This window comes from Pieris rapae, chromosome Z (assembly GCF_905147795.1).
Source record: "Pieris rapae chromosome Z, ilPieRapa1.1, whole genome shotgun sequence".
NCBI lineage: Eukaryota > Metazoa > Arthropoda > Insecta > Lepidoptera > Pieridae > Pieris > Pieris rapae.
Window position 1 is genome coordinate 729,043 of NC_059534.1, and position 23,523 is coordinate 752,565.

The window sequence follows — 23,523 nt, forward strand, 5'->3', positions numbered from 1 at the left end:
CTCACCCTCATCATCAGTCCTCAACTTCTTCCTGAGCTGTTCCATCTTCGCATCCCTCTCTTTCTCGTGATGCCTCCTGCGAAGTGTGAGAGTCCCATAGTTGGGCTTCTCACAAGGGTCTGCCTCTTCCTTCTGCTCTTCTCGGACCTAGGGATAGTATACAGTATGTCAAAAGAGGAATTCTTTCAAAATTATTTGTTTTTCTTTTCTCAGCAATGAGGGGCAGGCTCGAATCACTGTGTATCAATGGACTTCATGAGCGCATTTAACACTAGCTCCAAGGAAAAGATCTTTAAAACTAGTTTATATAACTACTCACCAATCCATATTCATCATAATTGGTGATACCAATCTTGGTGCAAATGACCACCATCAAATTGGCAACCACTTGACTATCATCCACTAGTAGAGTCTTGACTGTCCCTATAAAAACAAAACGGTGGATTTCAAAAACATCCCATATTCTACAAAACCGACTAAAGCAAATAGCTTAACTTGCTATGGCTTTTTGCAAGGTGTTTAGATAAAAGATGGACCTCCAGAAAGACGATTGTGAAAGTACCACAAAAGCGATGGGTTGACATAGTTAACGTTTCTAGCGAGAAATTGTTGGAAAAATCCAAAACATATCCAAATGGAAATTCAGGCGGGCTATAAAGCCCTTTGGATAACAAAGGGTGTCAGAACAGGAATGGATTTGTAATTTTTATTGTATGGAATTAAGGTTTTAGTATTAATTAATAAACTCACCATCTAACATGCGAACTCGAAGGTTCCTGGTCTTCTTATTATACTCCAACATATCCCCATTCCTCAACATGTAGTAGTCTAGACTCCGAGATGACTCCAGCCATATTCCCTTCTTATTATCCTCTTCAGATGCAAGGAACAGTCCATACTCTTTTGCTATAAAGACAGTGTTATACTTATAGTAGACAATGTTATAAAAAAATGCAGAGCCACGTAGATATATCTTAAAAATGACTAAGCCGATTATGATGAATTTTTAATTACAATGACTAAAGTTTCCCAGTTTGTTGTCAAAGTACAAGTATAGGGCGACATAAATTAATGTTATATGTATATCGTATTGGCTTAGTACTGTAAATAGTGTATCCTGCTATGTGCACTGCTATACAGCTGCAGTGGTGGCAGGAGTACTTACCATCATTGATGTTGGCCTCCAGAATCTTCTCCCTGATGATCCTACAGGCATCGTATACAGAGCTGCTCGGATCGAATTGGATGGTCTTCACCACTTTACCATCCTCTATGGAGATTTTCAGCGACAGAGTCGCCATTTTTGCACCTGTTAACAGTTAAATTACTTTTAAATGTACATTTGAAAAAAAATCTTTCAGCTCCCTAACACATATCCACACACTCACTCATGCATTCACGTGTTTAACGTGTCATACTTAATCAATGCTTATTGCGAAAAAAACCATTTCAACCAAAAAAAAACAATAAAAACATCCTGGAACAGGTGTTTTTACTTAAAAGGTTTCCCAAATCTTATACATACATTATAATGCAATATTATAAAGTATAAACAATATATAATTCAACGTCATCGTGGCAACGAGGCATTTTTAAATTTACCCTATTCTAAGTGTTGGCCTATCAAAGAAAAAGCCTTCCACACAAGCGATCTCCAAGTCTCATTCTCTTATCGTACTACACAAATATATATTTTTATAACACGGTGGAGGCTCACCTGATGTTAAGAGACACTCAATCAATGCAGCAAAGGTCGTGCTGGCCTTAAACTATTATATCTACATATTATTATATATACATTTATAGCATATCTAAGCATTCCCTTTCGTTATCACCACGTTATTCACACTCCTCTTATCTATTGTTGGAAACTATATCAAAATTAATGCTGTATACTTACATATGTCAGCTAACTTCAACTGTTTGACTGTAGTTCTTTGTATAATGCGATGTCACTTTCCTGAAAGGAGAGTTTCATTTAAAAAAGTACATATTTAGTTATTTCGCAACCCTACAGCTATTTAACAAAAACCTTAAAATTACACAAAAAATAAGCTTCAGCGTGGTACTCTCATGCCTGAGAGGAAGGACCACGACTGTGCATCATCATCAACATGTACGTTCAATATGCGCATATAACATTCGATTTGTTAAGGAATTGAGGAAACCTGCCTTACACCCTTTGACGGTGTAAGACACAAAGGCTCGATTAATTGCCTATTAGAAATGATCACACAGAAATCTAGAAGACCAAGACCTACAACGCTATTATTAAAAACAGTCCTCTACAAGTAAAAAGCAACTCCATTCAATTCTGGTTAAACCCATTAGACCAACACGTACACCAAATAAAAATTTATCGACTGCATTCCCTCTTAAAATTAAATTCATATGCAAACGAAGATCATAACCCTGGTTATATCAGTTTAATATAGGCTATAATGGTATTTATTATACTGGGGTGTTGGGTCATAAAGAAATTAATTATATAAAAAACTCGCCTAGCAAATTTACTTATTCACTAAGCCCGTACTAATTTTCAATAAGATTTTAATAATTTTAAAGATTAACTATTACCGAAGCTCGAGGGCCTCTTTGATGTGTTCGTGTCGTTACCCAATGTAATGCCTGCCTACATTTAGCCTGTGGTGGATGCTTGCTAAACCCAATTGCACCTCGGTATTAAAAAACTTACAAAAAGGTAGGCCTTAAGTTGGAGGGGGCTTGAACTCTGAGGAAAGTTCTTATGAAGAGTAAAACTGGAAAAGCGAACACTCTACTCGTATATGGGGTAGTATATCAAAGTTTCATATGTTGTTATATTACTAAAAAGGTAAGCTAAATAAAATCATATTAAGGCGTAAAGAATTTCGCGGTTCGAAGCGATTTCGATTTGTTGACTTCATTTACATTTAAAACTATTTTCAATTAGTTTCACGAGAATTACAACGATTATCGCATTAATATAAATAAATGGAGATTGAATCCAGTACAGCAGATAGCAAATAGAGCGTTTCAAACGAAATACAATAGCGCCTTGCCCCTTGCCCCATGGAACAGTATCAAAACATCGTAAGACGAAACTTCAATTTGTCTCTTTGTCAAATGTCAATACATCAAATCTATTATCGTCTCGTGTTTCGTCTGTTAAATCATGTATAATATTTCTGTGTGCAGTGTGCACATCTAATCTCTTTACAATACAAACAATTCATCCCAATAGATTTACCTATGACTTAGGGATGGTGAGGATAACTTAGATACAAGTCGGTAAAGTTGTATCTACGACACTAAGAGATATGTGCAAAGATTTAAAATTGTCTCCGCACCGTTCTTCTGTCTATGTGTTATAACTTTCTTAGGTTAAGCATTTTGAAACTTTATCAAAGCCAATAACCATCTGCGGACCCTCGACTGTAAATTCAATAATGTTTCTTTTAAAACCTATTCATTAGAATCTGTCGAGAGCAACGCACTGCCGCGATAAGCGTATCCTCCGCGTGAGTTTGGAAAAATTATTAATTAAATAACATTTGACAAGAGGATTTAACTGACATGTCTGTTTTAATTAATATCATCTGTATTCTGCGGTTCCGCATTAATTCGGTAGCACGATGTTCTATAGCCTAAAGCTTTCGGTAAATATACTTTTGATGTATTCTATAAAACTGTAGTAGACATATATTGGTCGCTAGGATGGTCCCCATTTGAAGGCCTCATCCAAGCGTTCCCGGATCTATATCTTTGCCAATATCCAGTCTTTCCCTGCTATCTCTATCAAGTCGTCTGTCCATCTGGCCTGCCCACACGTATATTCAAGGCACACATTCAAGGCCATGAAAAATCAAAATTAGTGGCAAGTCGAGTTAGCCACTAATTTTGGTCGATATAATATTCGCAAATTCGCGCATGCGTACTGTCAATGACGCCGACGCCGACCTGACTGGCGTCTCAACGCTGCTTATATTTAATAGAACGGGCCCTTTTGATGTTAAGTAATGGCGCCCACGGATATGGACATTTACAGAAGGCTTGCAAGTGCTGGATTTTTAAGAACTGGTACGATCTTTTCATCAAGAACAAGACCATTTTTCATTGTATACGTACATAATGATAGTAATGAAGCCACTTTAATTAGTGATGTAAAAAAAATTACATATCAAATGGTTGTTAGTTCGAAATTATTCAAATTGTTTGGTGCTGAATAAATTCAAAGCTCTCGTTAAACGTTTACGTTGAATGAAAAAAGCTTTTTATAAATTTGACGATTATTTAAAAGATCCTTGGGATTACTTTTGTTCAGTTCAAACAATTTGTATGACTCACTTGAGACTTGGCGATTTAAGAGTGGCGGAGATTTTTTTGCTAGTTCTTCTTACCCGCTCTACGCCCTTGACTTAAGAACTGGTAGTAAATAATTTTTTTTAATCAATTTAACATGTTTTCCATTGATGTTCATGAGTGTACTTTTTTCCAATCGCGTTCTGCAGAACCCCTCATGTAAAGACCTCTTCCTAAACTTTTTATTTCGATCTGTTCTTTGCTTCCTCTGTCAATTTCTCCCCTTCAACTATGTTGTTAGCCCGTCTCCATATATAAGAAATATATGTATATCTTAGATTTATTTAACGACAACGATAAGAAAATCTACGAAATATTGGACAGGAAACCGGAAGTCGTCATCGGATATCGGATACGCGATTCTATTAACGAATTAGGGTGGAGTGGACGTCGAATTTAACATAATGGCCTCATGTAGGGTGGATAATGTAATATCATACTGTGACAAGATATTTCGTCTCAGTAATAAACTGTACAGACTAACATTTCAATAAAGGCTGTTCATTAGTTAACGCCAAGCCATAATCGGATCATAGTGCACAAAGTTGTTAATCTCAGAAATAAAAAAATAAAAAAAATATCTTAGTACATATACAAATGCTGATATGTATGTTTTATATATGGTTGTATAACTAAGTGTAAATAAATAAATATATATATTAAGGGGCTCCTAGACAGACAGGCCATTTGTCACAAAACTGTATAGCTGCAAGAGTAAAAGTAAGCTTTTTGTACTTTCGATTGCAAAGCGGCCGTGTGGCCGGAGCGATCTCCGGCAACACGGCCGGGACACTAAACATTCATCGGAGATTCACAACATATTTGGCAATATATTACTTTACTAAAAATATTGCCGAGTATTACAAAGTCTAGCCGTAAACAAAAATAAACACTCTTGCAGCTAAAAAAAACAGCCCGTCTAGAAGCCCCTAAGGGCTTACGTTTTAAACACAATTAAAGCCAGTTGTTACCCAGATTCTGAAAACTATTACTATTACCAGTGTAAAGTTTTATCTATCATAAATGAGAAAAATTAAGTAGGCAAAAGCTCCGAATTCCAATCATATACAATTAATATACCATTTGAAGAGACAAGAACTTTAGTTGGAATATCACTTGCATTTTCCTTTCTATAACTATAATCTTTATTTTACAACATACATTATATCTATGAGCAAGGTCAGCAAAGCAATCGCGAACATTTTCCGTGGAATACTTAAAATCAGGTGAACATTTCTGCCCGTTTGCCCCCTGATATATATTTAAGTACACTACCAAACCTTTTTACTATTAATTTTGACGACGCACGAGACACGCGGCCACAATCTATGTCATTAAAACTTGCAATTACATCCAAATTGGCCCATGGGGTAGTCAATGGATGTTAAGAGAACATTCCGTGAATGAATATTGATTGCACAAAAAAAAATAAGCTTCAACACTCGGCAATGGTGAAACATGCAACAATGTGATGTGATGTGTGATGCATGCTCTTAAACCTAATAATTGTAACTCGTTAACGCGTCGAAATCATGCTACATGCTTAAATCTAAAAAAAAAAGTTTACCACATGAACATAAACATAAATAAAACGATTATGGAATAAAAAAGCACAGAAAAATCTCTACACCATTTACTTTACACACATTCAAGTAGTTTAAATATATATTGTAATGTATATGTTTATATACATAATTCACTTCTTATTATATATATATATATATATATTTAAAGTTCTTACGTTTTTTGTCTAACTTTAAATAGAATATTAATATTTAAAAATATAGACGAAATACGTAAGAACTACGACAAAAAATGTTTATCTACAAAGGCGCACAGCTGTATAATAAACTAAATAAAAAATAAAAATATAAACCTCTTACAATTCATTAAATCGATGCTAAGTGAATTCATTTCTTATAATAACTTTCAATTCATATTTATTTGGTTAGTTTTACTACAACTTTATTGTATGTACATACAATAAACATAAAGTAAAACTAGACTATCGTTTAATTGTGATAATATTAAGAACGACTGCACTGTAATGTTTTAAATCAACTTAGCCATCGAATGATAACACAAAGTACGTGACACTTAAATTTAAGTAGGATTAGGAGGACACTAACCCATTAGTGCTTTGCACCAGGCCCCAGACCCCGGAGCTAGGGCTTTCCTTAACGTATAAGTATTGCAATAATACAGTGAGGATGCAATGCCAGCGTTAAAGGTACACATACATACATTTTTATTCACCAAATTGAATCGCAAAATGTTCCATATGTAAGAAATATGGTTAATTAGTCCCTTCAAATTTTCTACATTAAAGGAATCAATTGGCGAAACAACGTGGTGATTTATAATATTTTAACATCAAGAGCAAATGATGTAAATAACTTGGTGCACCCATTATCAATGCATGACCACAGTATTGAGAGACGCGCCCAGCCATAAATTAAGCTTTCGCCACTACAATTTGCTACTTTAACAGATAAAACTTAATATAATAAAAAATAAAATCATTCATAAAACGCAATCGTAACTCTCAAGTACTTTGAACACGTGGCTCGAGTGGCACTTACCTAGTTCTGCTCATGTTGCCGTCTCGTTCCCACTTAAAACAATACTACATTCCCCTCACTCTCTCACTCCATGGAAACTTCTATATAGGATTTAGCCACGGCGTACAAAGGAACACCTTAAGGTCCCAATATAGAACCTTGAAGTACGCCGGGTATAAATTTAAAAGTTGTAAGGATGTGTTAAGAGTAACCCGGGATTGAGAGAGTGGGACCTCCGTCTGCACGGGCGGTCCGCGAAGGAATGCTCTTAGATCCCAGCACAAGCTAGGTACCCGATTTCTCTACGGGGACCATCCCAAACGCTTGGGGTTGCCTCGCGCATGCGCACTGACAATCCTCTATCACCCTCACACAAAAGGGGATGTTATTCGGAGGGTGAAAAGACGCTGAAAGATGGAAATGCATCCAACTCTCGGATTTCCTGTGATATTGTTTATTGATTCGAATCGAACTCTGAACCTCTCGTTAATCTCTACAATTTCGACAACAAAAATGAGATGTATATATTTTATACCCTTATGTACTACATGCGAAGCAACTTTTATTTTGACCGCTACCTATTTAAAATATAAACTAGATTTAAATGTGCTTTAAGGCTATAAATTGCTAGATTTATTAAACGACATTCAAATCTACGAATTACACTTTCTATTGAGGTCTACTATTTGTTGTATAATGGCTGAGCTAAAAAGAGTTGCTCGCTATATTGTAAGTTATAAGATCTATGTAGTTAATATACTTGGGGCCTGTTTCACAATATCCGGATAAGTTCCAAATTAGCTATTTATTACTTATTGGTAGCAAAAATAGTATTTTTGCGTTTCACGACTGTCAGATAGCGCTATACGTCATGAAATGACAAGTATCTTATTTGGAACTTTTATCTTTCGAATAATTTATGTGTTGCATAGCTATTTGGCACTTTATCCATACATTGTGAAACAGGCTCTTAATGTCTATATTTTTTTAATGCCTTTAGGTAGGATAATAATCGGTGTGGTTATTATTGTATCGTTCTATCGCATTAGCAGTAACTGATAAGATATAATAAATAATGTTGTGGAAAAAAATCGCTGTGCCGTGCCATAGCGCTAAGCGTGACCACCATGTCATAAGATTTGAGAAGTAACCTTAGCGGATAGTTAAAAGTAATATTTATTAATTATTTTAAATATATAGCATCTGAAAATTAAAAAATAATAAAACTTGGAGTGGTAACATACTACAACAACATACAACTGTAAACATAAAAATTACTCAATATTTGATTTCGTATCTTTTTTTTATAGAACGGGCAGGAGGCTCATCTGATGTTAAGTGATCTGAGTTCCATAGTTACTAAAACAATTCAAGAGATTTAAAAACCTACTGCGTGTAGGTATTATTAGTACTTAGTGGTATTAATTTCCAATTATGTATTTAAAAGTCACATGTACATAAACATTTTTACTGACATGATCCTGATCGTTTAAAATCTCTGGAGGTAGTAGGAACCTGATCACCTGCTCATCAGAAAAACAAACGATCACAAAACGGATCTCTGACAGAAAGCCGAGTACCAGACTTTGTTATACGACGTTAAATCAAATGATGTCAAAATTTCCAAAGCCGTCAATCAACGAGCAAAAATGGTGGATGGAACAGCGGGACATAAACTATTATGCTAACACTATCTCAAACGAATCACAATTTCAAAAGGGTAGCAACAATTATGCATATTCTGTGCGACGACTCGAGCTTAATGCTGCAAGACGTGAGGGTGTGTTGACAGGAAGGGTTCCAAGTTGTCATAGTTTCCAAAGAAAATATTGGGGATGAAAAGAGGTTAATTGTGGACTTGTTCATAAACAATCCAGATAGATAAATCACTTAACTGCTTACAAAAATGAGGGTTCACCCAATCGTGCGGTATCTAATTGTGTACATTGTTAATACATATTATCATTACTGTTATTTGGGCACTTTATGTTGAATATCCTTTTTAGTAAAATTAAAAACTACATATTAGACTTAAGATAGACTATATCTTAATTTGTACCTTTGAGCGGAGACAATTAAAAAAACAAACATATAGCATAAAGGCAAACTAGCCTACGGGACGCCCCAAAAGAAGAGCGGTCAACGCCATGAACACCCATTTTAGTGTTTGCGTTGCCGGTCTTTGAGCCGACCACAGAGAAATGTCTCTGCGTAGAAAGAGAGAATCGAGCTCAGTAATACATAGAAGATTAAAATGGACATGTCCTTCGCTGAATTTGAAGAAAGCTGGTACTTAGGAGCACCAATACTGTACCATAATTATAAAGGGGTTTGAAAATCGTAGTGAGTTTAAGACAGTCATCTTACACAAAACTAAGTCTAAACTTGTAATCCAAAATTGCAGCCAAGAAAACTGTTATTACTCTTACTTATTATATGATTTTTTCCATTTTTGGCTACATATTTAGTATTTTTTTTATATAGCACAGGGGACAAACAACAGGGGGGCGGGAGACCACCTCTTAAGTGATACCACCGCCCATGGATACTCTCAATGGCAGAGGGCTCATAGCGTAGCCGGCATTTTAAAAATTGGTACTCTCTTTTCTTGAAAGACCCGACTTGGTTCGGAAATACTTCAGTGGGCAGCTGGTACCACATAGTGGTGTTGCGAGGCAAAAACTGCCTTGAAAAACGCGCAGTTGTGGAACGACGGACTTCGAGGTAATACGGTGTTAAATTATACATAATAAAATTCGAAACGCAATATCATTTGCAAGTACCGCCGAGCACTTTGACCTAAGCCGCCTATGTCGCCTTTGCCGCAAACACCGCGGTCAGCGTTTTTGAAAACGTAAACAAACAGAAAGAAATCAACCTTATTTGTAAAGTTATAAAGTATTGTAGGAATGTATTTTTAAATGTTGCCGCTTTGCCTATTGTATTGTTTCACCTTTCATATACGTTACAAAAATTGTGATGATTATGATGACCATTGCTAAGCCTGAGAATAGTGATTACATAATCAAAATGTTCAATAACATCAATAAAATTTATTTTCTTATATATTTGTGATTTTTATTTCGTATTCCTAGGTGCCAAAATAAAAAACACAAATAAATCACCATCCCCTATAAACCCATATAAATTACCATTCTGTATTCACAGTTTCTGTATTCGCGGCATATTTATGGAACATATGCCCCGCGAAGAAAGAGATTTTACTGTAATTTAAAAAAATAATTTAATTTAAACGAATCATTTAAATATATTCAACATTTGAGGCTTTTACTTATCTATAAAAGCATGCCTCGACACAGACTGTTACAAGAAAAATCAAATATTATTTCTAATGTGAATCACTCACGGCAAACATAAGAGAAACTAAAAATTAAACAAAACTAAACGAAAATCGATAACAGAGTGCGATGATATCCTGGATTTATAAACCCAATACTGTCTATATATATGTATACATGTAGCAAAATTTTTTATCACGCCACATGATAATTTATCTTTATGCAGGGTAAGTCAGAGATGAAGAGAAACAACCCTCGCGTGCTTTTAAGCAACATTAAACCCCCACTGCGTGAGCAACGAAATCTTTTTAAGTTGTTTTGTTTTAATAAAACATTTTTCATGTTCTTCACATGGACCAGTGTCTAGCTTCAGATACTCCCATCACTGAGGGTGTAGCATCACTCACATCGTAATACCGGTGTTAGACCCACGTGGTTTAGAAGGCTGATCACCTACTTGCTATAAATGAAATTTGAGGCCCAGACCTAAAATAATTTGTATATTTGGTACAAAAAACTATCCTAAAATAATCATACTATCTATATTGATCTCTTGAGAAGACAATAATTATATACAGATAATATTGAGGGCTTTTTCAGTCGATTTTTCTAAAGGAATTTGTTGTTTATAAATAATCTTAATAAAGCTTTTCAGTAGAAATCAGGGGTCCTTAAATACATCAAGGCAGAACATAAAATCCGAAGACAGTCGTTCCACAACTGACCGTTTCTTCAGGTTGGTTTTGCCTCGCACCACCTCTATATCGAACCAGCTGCCCACTGAAAGTATTTTCGAACCAATTCGATATAAGGTCCTTCAAAAAAAGCGTACCAGTTCTTAAAACGCCGGCAACGCAGTCGCGAGCCCTTTGGCATTGAGAGCGTCCATATAGGGCGGTATCTTTATTTATGTAAGGTGAAAATGGCTGACATTTATTAAAAAATCTTACCTTTTCGTTGTCGTTTTCGTGTCGTATGCGATCTCGTGAACACTTAAAGGCACCTTTTGTAGTCCAACTCTTCACATCTCAATATCTGTAACAATGTAAAAAAATACAATTCATTTTCCAATTTCTAAGACTATCTACCACATTTGTAAAATAAACAGAACAGCTACCAGCACCTGCGAAAACCTATATTAGGGTGTGTTCCACCAGCCTTTTGGGAAATGTTTTTAAATTGAGTTATTTTTTAAAAGAGTTATGACCTAAAGAGTCTAGTTAGTTTCGCAGCCTAGTGAACTGTGCTCCAGTCTTCGACGTAAATATATTCAAATTAATTGAAAAATCAGATTTATAGATAAAAATACCTACCAACGTAGATAACAGATAAAGTTTTTTCAAAATCGATATATTTTCGGATATGAGTAGCTGCAGAAATGCTTGGATAATAAAACATGAAAATTTAAGTTAGAACTTTGAAAAATGTTAAAATCTCGAAAACCACCAAAACTTCCTCTAACCACTGGTCATATTTTCCTTTAATTACATCACACCCTGTATATGTTACCAGATTAATCGCAAAAAAATAAGTACCAATTTAATAATTATTAATCATTAAATCATCGCATAGCTTTAGTATATGTATATATAGTAGGTAGTCTTCTATAAAACTGTAGTACATTGCTCTATTGTCAATAGTTTCCGCAGCATATAGGAATCTTTGTCTTTCCACCTTGAAAATATTATATAGCCTATGTTGATCATAGTAGGGTTCTCATGACGAAAGGATTTTTCAAATCCTGTTTTGGAGCCTATTCAATGAAAACAAATCTCTTTCAAAACATAGAGAAAATGTGAAAACATTACAACCATCAATCAGACAGCCCGGGCCGAGCTTTCGGCGACTGGAAGGCGGGCGGCGCCCGACGTCTGGGCGCCGCCCGCCTTCTAACTGCCGCCACTGCGGAGCCGCTTATATAACTTTTAAGACATTGTTTTGACAATTTTCCATATTTCGCAAACACACCTATTATTTTGCAAGTTTTTCTATTATTAAAGTATATATTCTACTTACAACTATTAAATTAATTTATAGTTGTAATTGGAAGTGTGTGAAGTTTTTTATAAAACAATAATGATGGTCCATGGCTCACAGCAATGGACTTTGCCCTTTAATTTGTATCATTTAATATACTTCAAAGCTATATAGCTATTCTTATATATTTAGGATATTATTGTAACACAATAATAACGATATATATTTCGTAATCGTACAACTAACTTAAACTACATACAACAAAGAACTGTTATACTAAGGATATAGTCAAAGATGAAATATATGTAACATCACTACATAGTATAAAACAAAGTCGCTTTCTCTGTCCCTATGTCCCTTTGTATCTTTAAATCGTTGAAACTATGCAACGGATTTTGATGCGGTTTTTAAATAGATAGAGTGATTCAAGAGGAAGGTTTATATGTATAATAACATCCATTAAATAGTGGAGAAGTACTTTTATTTTTGAGGTTTCTAATGTGATGTCGTAAATAATTACGTTTTTTCCGCTTACATTGCAAACGCAGGCTGAACCCTACGAGTTTTATCAAAATAATGTACTAAGTATTGTACACATTGATAAGGTCTACAGAAAAGTCCGTGATGGTATATGTCGCATATATTATCGGAGCTTTCCAGCGACGGAAATAACAATACATAATAAAAACCTGCTTTTCATCAGCATTGCACCCGTGCGAAGCTGGGGCGGGTCACTAGTATATATATATATATATATATATACCAAAAGGTTGGTGCTTTTTTACGAAAGCAAAAATCAATAAAACCTTTAAACATTCCGCGATAGCTTAACAAGTCATGAAATATAATTGTTATAGAAGTTATATTTTGTTAATTTATTTCTTACGATGTTGAATTCGCCCGCCTGGGCACTTCCAATAACGCATGACAGCAATTGCATCCTACATACTTTTTATGATCTGATATCGAAAAACAACTTTCCAAACCCTAGGTGTTGCGAGGGCGCGCCCACTCTCACATACTTCCGGTAATTTTATCAAAATCCATCATTAACACGCTTTCTAGTCCGATGGAACGTATACTGATCTTACAAATCTGAGAATTTTAAATTTGTATCAATCAAGAGAAGAGCATACTAATTCTTAATAGGCCAGCAACGCACTCGCGAGCTCTCCGTCTTTGAGTGTCCATGGACGGCGGTATCACTTATCAGATGAAATTTCGGCCCGTTTGTTTACATAATTATTTGTGTATTACAATTACCTGTTATCATAAAGCTTTCAAAGTGATCATCTCAGGTACACTTTACTATTAAATATACCATTTATATAACAAGATGTATGTTCACCTTACATAGAACTTGTTTATTCAAAGTGACCATGACATATAAACATATTACAACTCATCAGAATATATCACTAGAAAATGCTTAAAACATCTGGTGTCATTCGTTAGATTAGAACCTTTCTTAATTAGCTATTATTAAGAAAACAATTAAATATAAATGATTAATTAAAACTACATAAATTTCTATTGTAACTTAATATTATTTATAATAAAAAAATATTTTTTTTAAAAGAGTCTTTTCATATTTGGTATAGCCTATTGTTTATTTATTTCCATAAAAATAATCAAGGGGAAGAAGAGGGCGCCCTATAAAAAGGTTATAATTAGTGGTTGTTGGAAAAGAATACATTTATATGTTGCAGTATTAATCAGCACAACGCTGTATCTACAGGAACCAAACACCGTTACTTCGCGGAATTAATTCCACATCTCGCATTACGTGTAAACAAAACGGCATCTCAGTGGTCCAGTGGTGCATATATCGCTTAAACTCGGAAACAACTTTTTGCTTGATGTTATAATGGTTTATTTTAGAGCATTGTTAAGTGCCTATCTGATATCTAATTCGCTTTTTAGTAAGTTTTTGCTTAACAATAAACAAAAAGTTTAAAAGAACATTCGCAGTAAAAAAATTTAAAATGTTAAGTTATTTTTATATATATTATTATTTTTTTACAGTATGGTTACAATATAGTCATATATTTTAGGAAAGACAACTTGTTACATATACTGTAGGCATAGCATTATATATATATGTCCTCAGGGGAATAGACCATGTTCTGTATTTTATTTTACAGAAGGCAAACGAGAAGGCTCACCTGATGTTAAGAGACTCAACGCCAGAGGGCTCGCAAGTCGCAAGTGTGTCGCCGGACTTCTCTGTGTCCTCTAGTACATTCGCAAAAAAGACCTCCATCGGAAACTTAATGCAGAGTATGTCGCCACGCCCTCAAACTTTTACAAGATAACCCATAAAAACCTGTGTTCATTTGGATCAAGGCCCGTGTGCAACAATGTAATAAAATCATTAATAAATAATAGGTCATTACACATGAAATTGTCGTTTTGTATGGGAGGAACAAAAAAAGATTAAATAGAACACAAAATGGGCAAATATGGGCTGAATTTATAAAATAATAATGATAATAAACAAACAAACAAACAAAAATCATTGATTCATGTAGCTAACATAATGTACACTTATGAACTTCAAAAAAATAAATTTAATGTATTTAAATGCTTCTAATTTTACATTTACTGCCAATTCTCAAATCAAGGGCGTATAACGGAAGAGAAGAACTGGCAATAAACTCTCCGCCACTCTTTTTAATCGCAAAGTTTTTTTTACACCATTACACCATGTTCCATATGACATATTGAGTAATAAAGAATAATAAAATAAATTAAATAAAAAGATTTGTTCTCTATCTGCAGGATGCATGGTGAAATGGGATTACGTACTTACATACTCACGGAACAACACGCATATACGTAGTAGAAACAACTAATATCACCTATTCAATGGTTCCTTTACGAATACAAAATCGGACGGAAATTAATAAAATCTTTGAAGACCGTTTCGACTGCCCAACAGAATATTTTTTACCTAACAAGATGTTATCTATAATCTGTTGGAGCAAGGCTACTGTACTCTCTCATTTTACTAAACACCGTTTTTATTGTATGCAATAAAGCTTTTCTTACTTATAATCATTAAACAGTTTTACGCGAACGTGAAACCGACCGACCTACATATTATATTTAGTATACTTCCGCTGATGTAATCATCAAACTGAGCTGTTCTTTATGACTTTAAATCAACTTATGGTAAATTACTTACGGACGTCAAAATATCTCTAATTCCGCCATTATCACCTCGACGTCCGTTGTTTCACAACTGAGCAATTGAAGGCAGCTTTTGGGCATCATCACCGGCCGCCCACAAAAGTATTTCCGAACCAATTCGACTTAAGGTTAGGTTAAAGCCAAAAATTGGTAACCTCTTTCATTTTACAAATGATAATCATTGCCGAGTGATTAAAATATGTTGAAAAAATTTAGAGCTTTGGTAAGGTGGAGCCGAGATTCGACAAATTTACCTAATCTTTTTGGTCACACCCTCATCACAATATTCGGTCTTCTCCGTACAATAATAAATTCTCATAAACATCCATTGTACATTGTCAGTATTTAAAGGTACAACATCAGGGATGAACGCCACTGCGCCAACACTAATAAAACATGCTACTCCATAATTATCTACAGTAATATATATATATAGGAAAGATTTTATTACAAAACTACTGGATAGATTGTAAGAATGTTTTACGATTAGAACTCTACATTATCCCTGATAAACATAGGCTATAGAATATTTTATGGCTCTGTATGAAATAATGATTTGGAGATGGTGTGAAGAAGACTTACTAAAATTCTTTTTTACTAGGGGAAATCTATAGCGCATAACCTACCGAGACGCGACCAACAATCGCCTTATGCGGGATGCTGTAACAGCAGAGCTTTATCCGCTTCCCGACATGCGCGATGCGGCGGTTGCGTCCGCCACTCCACGCCCATTGTTGGTTTGGAATGTACTAGACACAGCAAGTGTCCTTCACAGACCGGGCCATACGCTTATAATCGCCTACGCCGCGGCAACTATTGATAATAGCGCCAAGTGATGTAATACAGTTTCATAAAATACATCAATATCAACAACTAAAGTTCATAACCACATCTAGCAAATAGAAAAATCTTTTTAAATCTACACTTATATAAAAAATTGCCCTTCATGTTCCTGTCTACCAGACTCATACGCTTCGTTTAACACCAACTATGCAAAAATCCTGACATACAAACAATATTTAAGCCTCAACTCGTTTAAGCTTCGGGGAATTAACTTAAATAAACATTTCCATAGGGCAAAAACACCTGCATCAATAGCATTGTCCGCATACACACCTTCACATACATAAGTAAAGAAAAGCATTAGGCTATAGAACTCATGTTTCAACCAAAATAATGCGGGTGTATCTGCAGACTACAGCTAGTTATACATATTTAAATTTTTCAAGAGCAAAGTATGCAGAAACAAACTTCCTTTGTTTGAATATTGAATAACATTGTGTAAGCAATTATTTATGTAACCAACACCTTACATGGTATTAATCAAGAAAGGTTTTGCATTTACCATGAATGCCAGTAAGGCGAAATACAATATTATATTATAACACTTGGCATAGTTGTTTTATATGTGTGTATAAAAGGCCTTTTATGTGCCTTTGATTTTATAATTGATCTGTTAGCTTCCTCTTCATCAATTATTCACAACTAAGCTCAAATCTGTCTTACGCCTAATTAAAATAACCTATCTGAATCCATTTTTGTCTGTCTCTATGTATTCATGTCTGAAAGTGGAATAATTATTGAGTTTGGGCATTAGTCATAAATACTGTGCAACCCCAAGTTGCATAAATAATTCTTATTATTTCTTTTAATGTCCACATTTAACAACTGCTTGTATGATGAAGAAAACGAATCAGAGGATACCAGCATGCCTTATGTGTAGCACCTACTTGTCTATATGAAAAAAAATATAATAAAACAGAAATCTGAAGCCAAGTAGCACCACTGTTTTAATTTTTTACACACTATTCACTGTGCAGTCAAAGTCATTGGATTTATGATATAAGTAACCTAAAACTAGGTTAGGTTCATGTTCCTCCCAGCCAGGGTAAGCTTAACCAAAGCACCCTGCCCTACAATTAAAATTTCTATCAAATGGTAATTAGTGTATTGAACTTAATCATAACTTAATGTTTCAGAGTCAAGGGTTAGGGCAAAATTATTTCAGTTTTAATTATAAATTGTGTAACTTTTATATAGGAAAAAGACAAAGGTAAGTGCTGAAGTAAGTTTATAACATTATACCAATATATTATTAGAACCTAAAAATCTGGTAGGACCAGCATAGCAATTTCATCATCATACAATTTAAGAGATGGGCTCTTTTCTAAGGATTAATCGCCACTCAGTGCGGTTCTGCGTCAGTGTTGATCTATGTAAGCCAATCTTGGTCTTCCTCGTCCTCTCCTGCCTTCTATCTTCACCTCCAAGGTGGTCCTGGAAGTTGTCGTGTTGCACCAGGTGTCTCATCATCTTCCCTCTTCGGTTTTCAATGGTACTCAGCAGATTTCGTTCTTCTCCAACCATACCCAGCACCTCTTCAGTGGTCTTCTTTTCGGTCCAGCTTATCTTTAACATTCTCCTCCAGCACCACATCTCATTAAGTATTTGCCTGCCTGCCTTGCACTTTTAGAGTTAGAGTCCATGTTTTGCTACCATACAGAGCAATACTCCAGACATGTTTTTATAAGTCGTTTTCATGTTCTGCATGCTATGTTGGCTTTAAATAGGTGTTTGTTCTGGTTGAAATCTCTTTTTGCCATGGTTATCCTTGCAACGACGTCTGCTCTACATTTGGAGTCAATGGTTATTATGCCCCCAAGTTACTTGAATTTGGTAACTTGCTCCAAGGTGTTATCGTTCAATTTGATATGTTTGAGGTGTTTAGAAACTAAGTCTTGTAATTCTTTTGCCCTTTCAGCTATGAAAGCTATATCATCTGCGAACCTAATGAATTGTAGAGCATTTTATGAGCCATGAATACAATTGGCTTTGTAAAATTACTACAACATTGTAAGGTATTAGCAAGGTTTGTAGTAATCCTGATGCAGAAGTGCTTCTTCTATTGAAATAAGTCAATATGGTGATTTATCTATGATAGAGCTATTTAAAAATTCTGATGTCATTTCTATATGGGTATATGTAGGTGCTACAAGGCCGATGGAAACTTGGTTGTTCTTACGTAAATTCAATGCTAAAATACTTAACGCATTTCGAAGCACGAAACCATACATCTTATGCCCAAATTTGCAAATACTGCAGTAATCGATATTTAACGACAATTAAGTCTAATAACGGTTCGAATAGCCATTTAGTCATTTCAGAGAAGCAATTTTATATTTCTGTAATTTGTATGATTGCGAGAATAATGTGAAAAGCAGAAGATGTTTAAAAATTTTCGATCGATATTTTTATTTGTAGGAAATCCTGAAAGCTCGGTCAAGATGGCGGGAATATAACACGGCAAAATCAAGTAAAACGGGAACAAGTATAGCGCCAACGCTAATGACCCGACCTCAATTCGGTCGGGTTATACATCTGATCAGACAGATGTATAGATTTCCATTTCGTATTGGAAAACTATAAAGTTTAGATAATCGACATTACTTTATAATATCCATCAAGCTATTATCTTTAACAACTTACCGTTTTTGTTGATTTTAAACACTTCTTTACCACTTTACACCTAATTTTTAGCACAAGCACTTACACGCCCTTCTGTGTGTAACAACATCACGAGCACACTGCTCCCCCTGGCGTGAAATTAGTCAAACGTCACTTGACTCTACATTCATGTCAAATTAATTGAAATTTCCCTCGCTATTAATAAACTTTACGGTTAATTAACATACTTTTAGTTAACATTACAACAAAATTAATGCCAGACTTACATTAAGAAATAAACGCTCTACATAATAATGCTTTGGTTTGGCTTTAACAACAGTTGTAACTTTGGACTGAAGTATTGATTTTTGTCGGCATCTGAATCATCGTATGACTTCAAGAGGCGATTTCGCGCATTTCGTGAGCCACGCTGACTCATCTATATTTTTGGTCTATTAGGTGTTTCTTGAGCAAGGGTAATGTTTCAGAATATAAATGCGATAAATGGAATCGGTTCCCTTTATGTCTAATACATACATTTAACTTCAAAAAATCAATGTTTTCAAACCGACGCGACGCCGCGTATTAATATGTACCTTCCCATATTACCCTATGCACTTCAATATCCTTGATCCTTAGGACCACTATTATGAAGAAACAATAATGATAGTTTTTTATTTTCGATACTTTTACATTTACATTAACACAAATAAATTTACGATGTAAAAGCTATACCTGGTGTATTCAAAACATTCAAAATTCAAAAATTCAAAATCTTTGATTCACGTTGGTAACATAATTTACACTTATGAACGTAAAAAAAGAAATATATGTACTTAAATGGTTCAAATTTTACATTTACTGCCAGTTCTCAAATCAAGGGCGTAGAAGAGGCGGCGGAAGAGAAGAACTGGCAATAAACTCTTTTTAATCGCCAAGTTTTTTCTATTACACAACGTTAGTAAGGAGCTGCAACAATTACACCATGTTCCATATGACATCTTGAGTATTAACGAATAATAAATTAAATAAAAAGATTTGTCCTCTATCAGCAGGAGGCATGGCGAAATAGGAGCACGCACTTATATACTCGTGAGAACAACAGAAATCAAGTTTTGTTATAATTTACCAAAACACTGAAAGATCTACTAGAGTTTTTAAAAATCAACTTAATGTAATACTGTTGGAAATAAATATTGTAAATGATTATTTGTGTGAAACCTTGTAATTAATATTAATTGAAAACATACTAATATATGTATAATGTGATATGTTATCACTACAAATAACATAAGTATTGACTCATACTTATTCTATCTTCTACATACAGATAGATAAATAGAACGATTTATTATGATGGACATAGTACATACTTATATTAAAATATGTTCCCACGAGTACCCATGTAAGTGCGTGCTCCTATTTCACCATGCCTCCTGCTGAAAGAGGACAAAGAAAAGAAAAGAGGACGTAAATGTAAAATTAGAAGCATTTAATGTATATTTATTTTTTTGATGTTCATAAGTATACATTATATTACCTACATGAATAAATAATTTATGTTTGTTTGTTTGTTTATTATCATTATTATTTTATACATTTATATTTGCCCATTTGGTGGTCTATTAAAAAAGGAGTAAAATTCTTTTTGGAGACTACAACAAAATTATTCTTATTTATGTAAATTGCATATATATATAATATACTCGTATGACTGTTGTTTATGTCAAAATCGTTTGACACATTAGTTGTAATATATATTTTTACGTAATAAAATTCTGTGATTCACATTATCTAGTTTTCCTGTTCCACCATTCATGAATAATTATATTAATATGAATGATACACACGACCTGACCGCAATATATAATCGAGACTCATATTTTTAATTTTTACGTAAGAGGAGGCAAACCGACAGAAATTAGCACGCCACTTAGCATCAGACGAGCCTCGGACACTTTGCCAGAGGAAAGTGCGGTGTTTCTTAAGCAATTCGATTTTTACATTATTTTAGAAAGTTTAAGTTGGGGCATGGTACAAAAGTTGGAAAACACTGGTGTAGAGAAATTAATTAAATGGATTTAAATTAAATCTTCTTATGATAAATTCAGACAGTTAAATTAAAGGTGTCGACGCTTTGTTATCTCATTGTCATCAACAGCTTTTTTTTTATTTGTCAATTTTGATGAAACTTGGCCTGTTGCCTAAGTTGGAATATAACTTAACTATACACTAATTTCCAACCGAGATCCCGATCTCAGTATTGGCTTCCAAAATTGCGTCAGCGCTATGGATATTGCCCCCAAACCAAATTTGGTTCTTCATTTCTGAGTCAATTGACTCAGAGTTCATCAAAAACTAATTATTAAAAGGCTGAGAATGCACTTCCTTCTCGCAATGTGAGAGAATGGATTGCAATACTAAATAACACTTAACTAAATTATCTAATGTAGGGTATATATTTGTACATATTTTAAAATATTTTACAAACAAAATATGTCTTTGCGAAGCTGATTTTTAATATGGCAACATTTTTTTTCTATAGCCATAGATGCCTAATCAAAGTGACAATGATTTTAACAGCTGCTCTATACTCGTTGATATGACGATGTCAAATATAAATTTACAAAATTAATCCGAATGGCTATGAAGGCGGCATGTATTATTCTTACATCAATAGTTCTCGTGGCTATAATGGCTGTATGTGTGATGGTCAAGTTTGCCACAGAAATAACTGTTGAGGAGCGAAAACGCGATTATTATCCCGGCTCCGGCGTTTATCACGTCGCGAAATCCATAGCGGTGATTGCATTAAACGAAAACAATTCCATTGCCGTCTCCGGAAGGTTCCCCTACGTGGCTGCGATAGCCAGAAACTCCTCTTCCACCTGGTCTTTCGCCTGTTTCGCAAGTGTTGTACTCGTCAAATGGGTGGTGACGTCCGCGCACTGTCGGCAAAAAGGCGCGACCCACAGAGTGCTTCTGCTGCACGATTTCGCGCGGAATGTCACCACGTCCTACCCAATACTCTATTGGCGTATTCATGAGAAATACAATCCAAATAGCACGACCCCTTCCAACGATATCGCGGTGGCGAAATTTAATATAGAATATCCTTTACGATCTTCGACCTTCGATGACCGGCCTGTGACAGATGTTGAAGCGAGTATCTGGAAGACAGTAGCGACAATGGACCGCCGCGTGTATTTGATTAATGACTTTGACAGGTTCCCTCTTAAATTGGCAAGCGGGAACAGATGTTATGAAACCTATGGTGTACAGCTGGATGAGAGTTTAATCTGTGTTGATATGTCGGACTATGAGGACTGCTTCGTTCATGAGTTTGGGCCGTTGTATTATGAAGATAAATTGGTGGGTGTTTTGGCGCTTCAGCCGAAGGATTGCGAGGTGAAGTTGGCCGTGTTTACGAATGTGTCGTATTATACAACATGGGTGCTGAAATTGACGCAGACTACGTTTTATGGGTGAAATAAAGGGTTATCTTAAATATTTTTTATTTCTATGAGAGTATGAGTCTTGACCATTGCCTTTTAGTCTATGGATTGCACTCCGGAGAATTCTTCATGGAACTACACGATCTGATTTCTACATCCCCTTTCAAACAACGCTAGAAGGACGCAGGAGTTTCACTACTTCGTTGTCGACGCAAAGCACAGGAGAGGAACTCCTTGCCTGGAGATGGAAGACATCTCTCCTAGACAGTGCTAGTTAAGTAGGCATCTCCTGGACTGGTGAGCCCTCCATCAGGCCACGTCTCACTTAACATTAGGAGGGATTGTGGTAAAACGTTTGTCTATTTCATGTAGAAGATCGCGTTTTTTAGATTAAACATTTTGATTAACGTTCAGGTCTGGATATTTATAGTTGCTCTCTACACTTTGAAATTTATTTTTCTTAGATAATTGTTTATTTTTATTTGACTTCGTGTTCTTTGTCTTTAAGTGCTTGTCAGATTGGGTTTTGTATTCTATTTTTCCTAATGCATCAGTGTGGAAAACTTTTGTAAAAAAATACTCAGCTACGCAGGCCTTCCTTCCTTAGACTGGTGGAGGTTCTCTTTAGGTCGGAGGAGCAGCAATAGAGTTGGCCTAGAAGTTTAAGCGTGTGTCATCCCTGAGGTTTGAATTCCAGTTCGAATGTCTCGGTGGTAGGAGGCTTTGTTGCTTTATTGTCGGAAAGGGAGGTGCTATTTTTTAAATATAATTCAACAGATCAGCTCGGGCTGTTACGGTGAGCATAGCTCTACCGGCTTTATGGCACGACTTGCTTGCTTTTCCCGTTGAAGGGGGTTTTTTAATCGAATCTATGCCAGCCTTAAGTTGTAGGTATATACTTATTAGTACTTTGCGAGAAATACTTTGATAGCGAATAGAAGATTGTAAGTATATAAGGTTTTGGTCGAACTTAAAATACAATTTAAATAGTATCTTTAAAATAAATCAGTGGCGCTACACACTTTTTAGATTTGTGCTTCAGATTTGTAATTTGAGATTTCTGTGTATATTTAATTTGTCAATCGGTGATCGGCCTTGTCTATCAGATTACACGCCGTCGTCTTTTTGAGTCTAAGGCGCGATTCCTCATGTTTTCCTTTGTTCAAGCGAATTTTAAATGCGTACATAGTAAGTCCATTGGTGCACATCAGGGGTTCTACGACTTCAGCGATGAAAGTCGCACGCTGAAGTTAC

The 23,523-nt window shown here is 35.2% G+C and overlaps 2 protein-coding genes across 7 annotated transcripts in view; one reads left to right on the forward strand and one right to left on the reverse strand.

Moving 5' to 3' along the window:
* The window catches only part of LOC110993388 (talin-1), a 61,831-nt gene extending 42,858 nt beyond the window's left edge, over positions 1-18,973 (reverse strand). For 2 of the 6 annotated variants that reach the window (XM_022259641.2, XM_022259640.2), the window contains exons 1-7: positions 18,857-18,971; positions 11,152-11,236; positions 1,901-1,960; positions 1,166-1,309; positions 751-906; positions 320-423; positions 6-147 (exon numbers count right to left, since the gene is read on the reverse strand). In XM_022259641.2, coding sequence (XP_022115333.2) covers positions 6-147; positions 320-423; positions 751-906; positions 1,166-1,301 — 538 coding nt within the window. In that variant the 5' untranslated portion in view covers positions 1,302-1,309; positions 1,901-1,960; positions 11,152-11,236; positions 18,857-18,971. Of the gene's footprint in view, positions 1-5; positions 148-319; positions 424-750; positions 907-1,165; positions 1,310-1,900; positions 1,961-6,923; positions 7,139-11,151; positions 11,237-18,856 lie in introns of those variants that run through there. The other 4 variants (XM_022259643.2, XM_022259642.2, XM_022259645.2 and 1 more) reach the window with 3 other exon arrangements.
* Positions 18,974-21,448: 2,475 nt separating this feature from the next.
* Positions 21,449-22,303, forward strand: LOC110993429 (serine protease 3-like). Its single transcript, XM_022259693.1, has one exon. It carries the CDS (start codon positions 21,455-21,457, stop codon positions 22,301-22,303), a length of 849 nt encoding a protein of 282 aa, XP_022115385.1. The 5' UTR covers positions 21,449-21,454.
* The last annotated feature ends 1,220 nt before the right edge of the window (positions 22,304-23,523 follow it).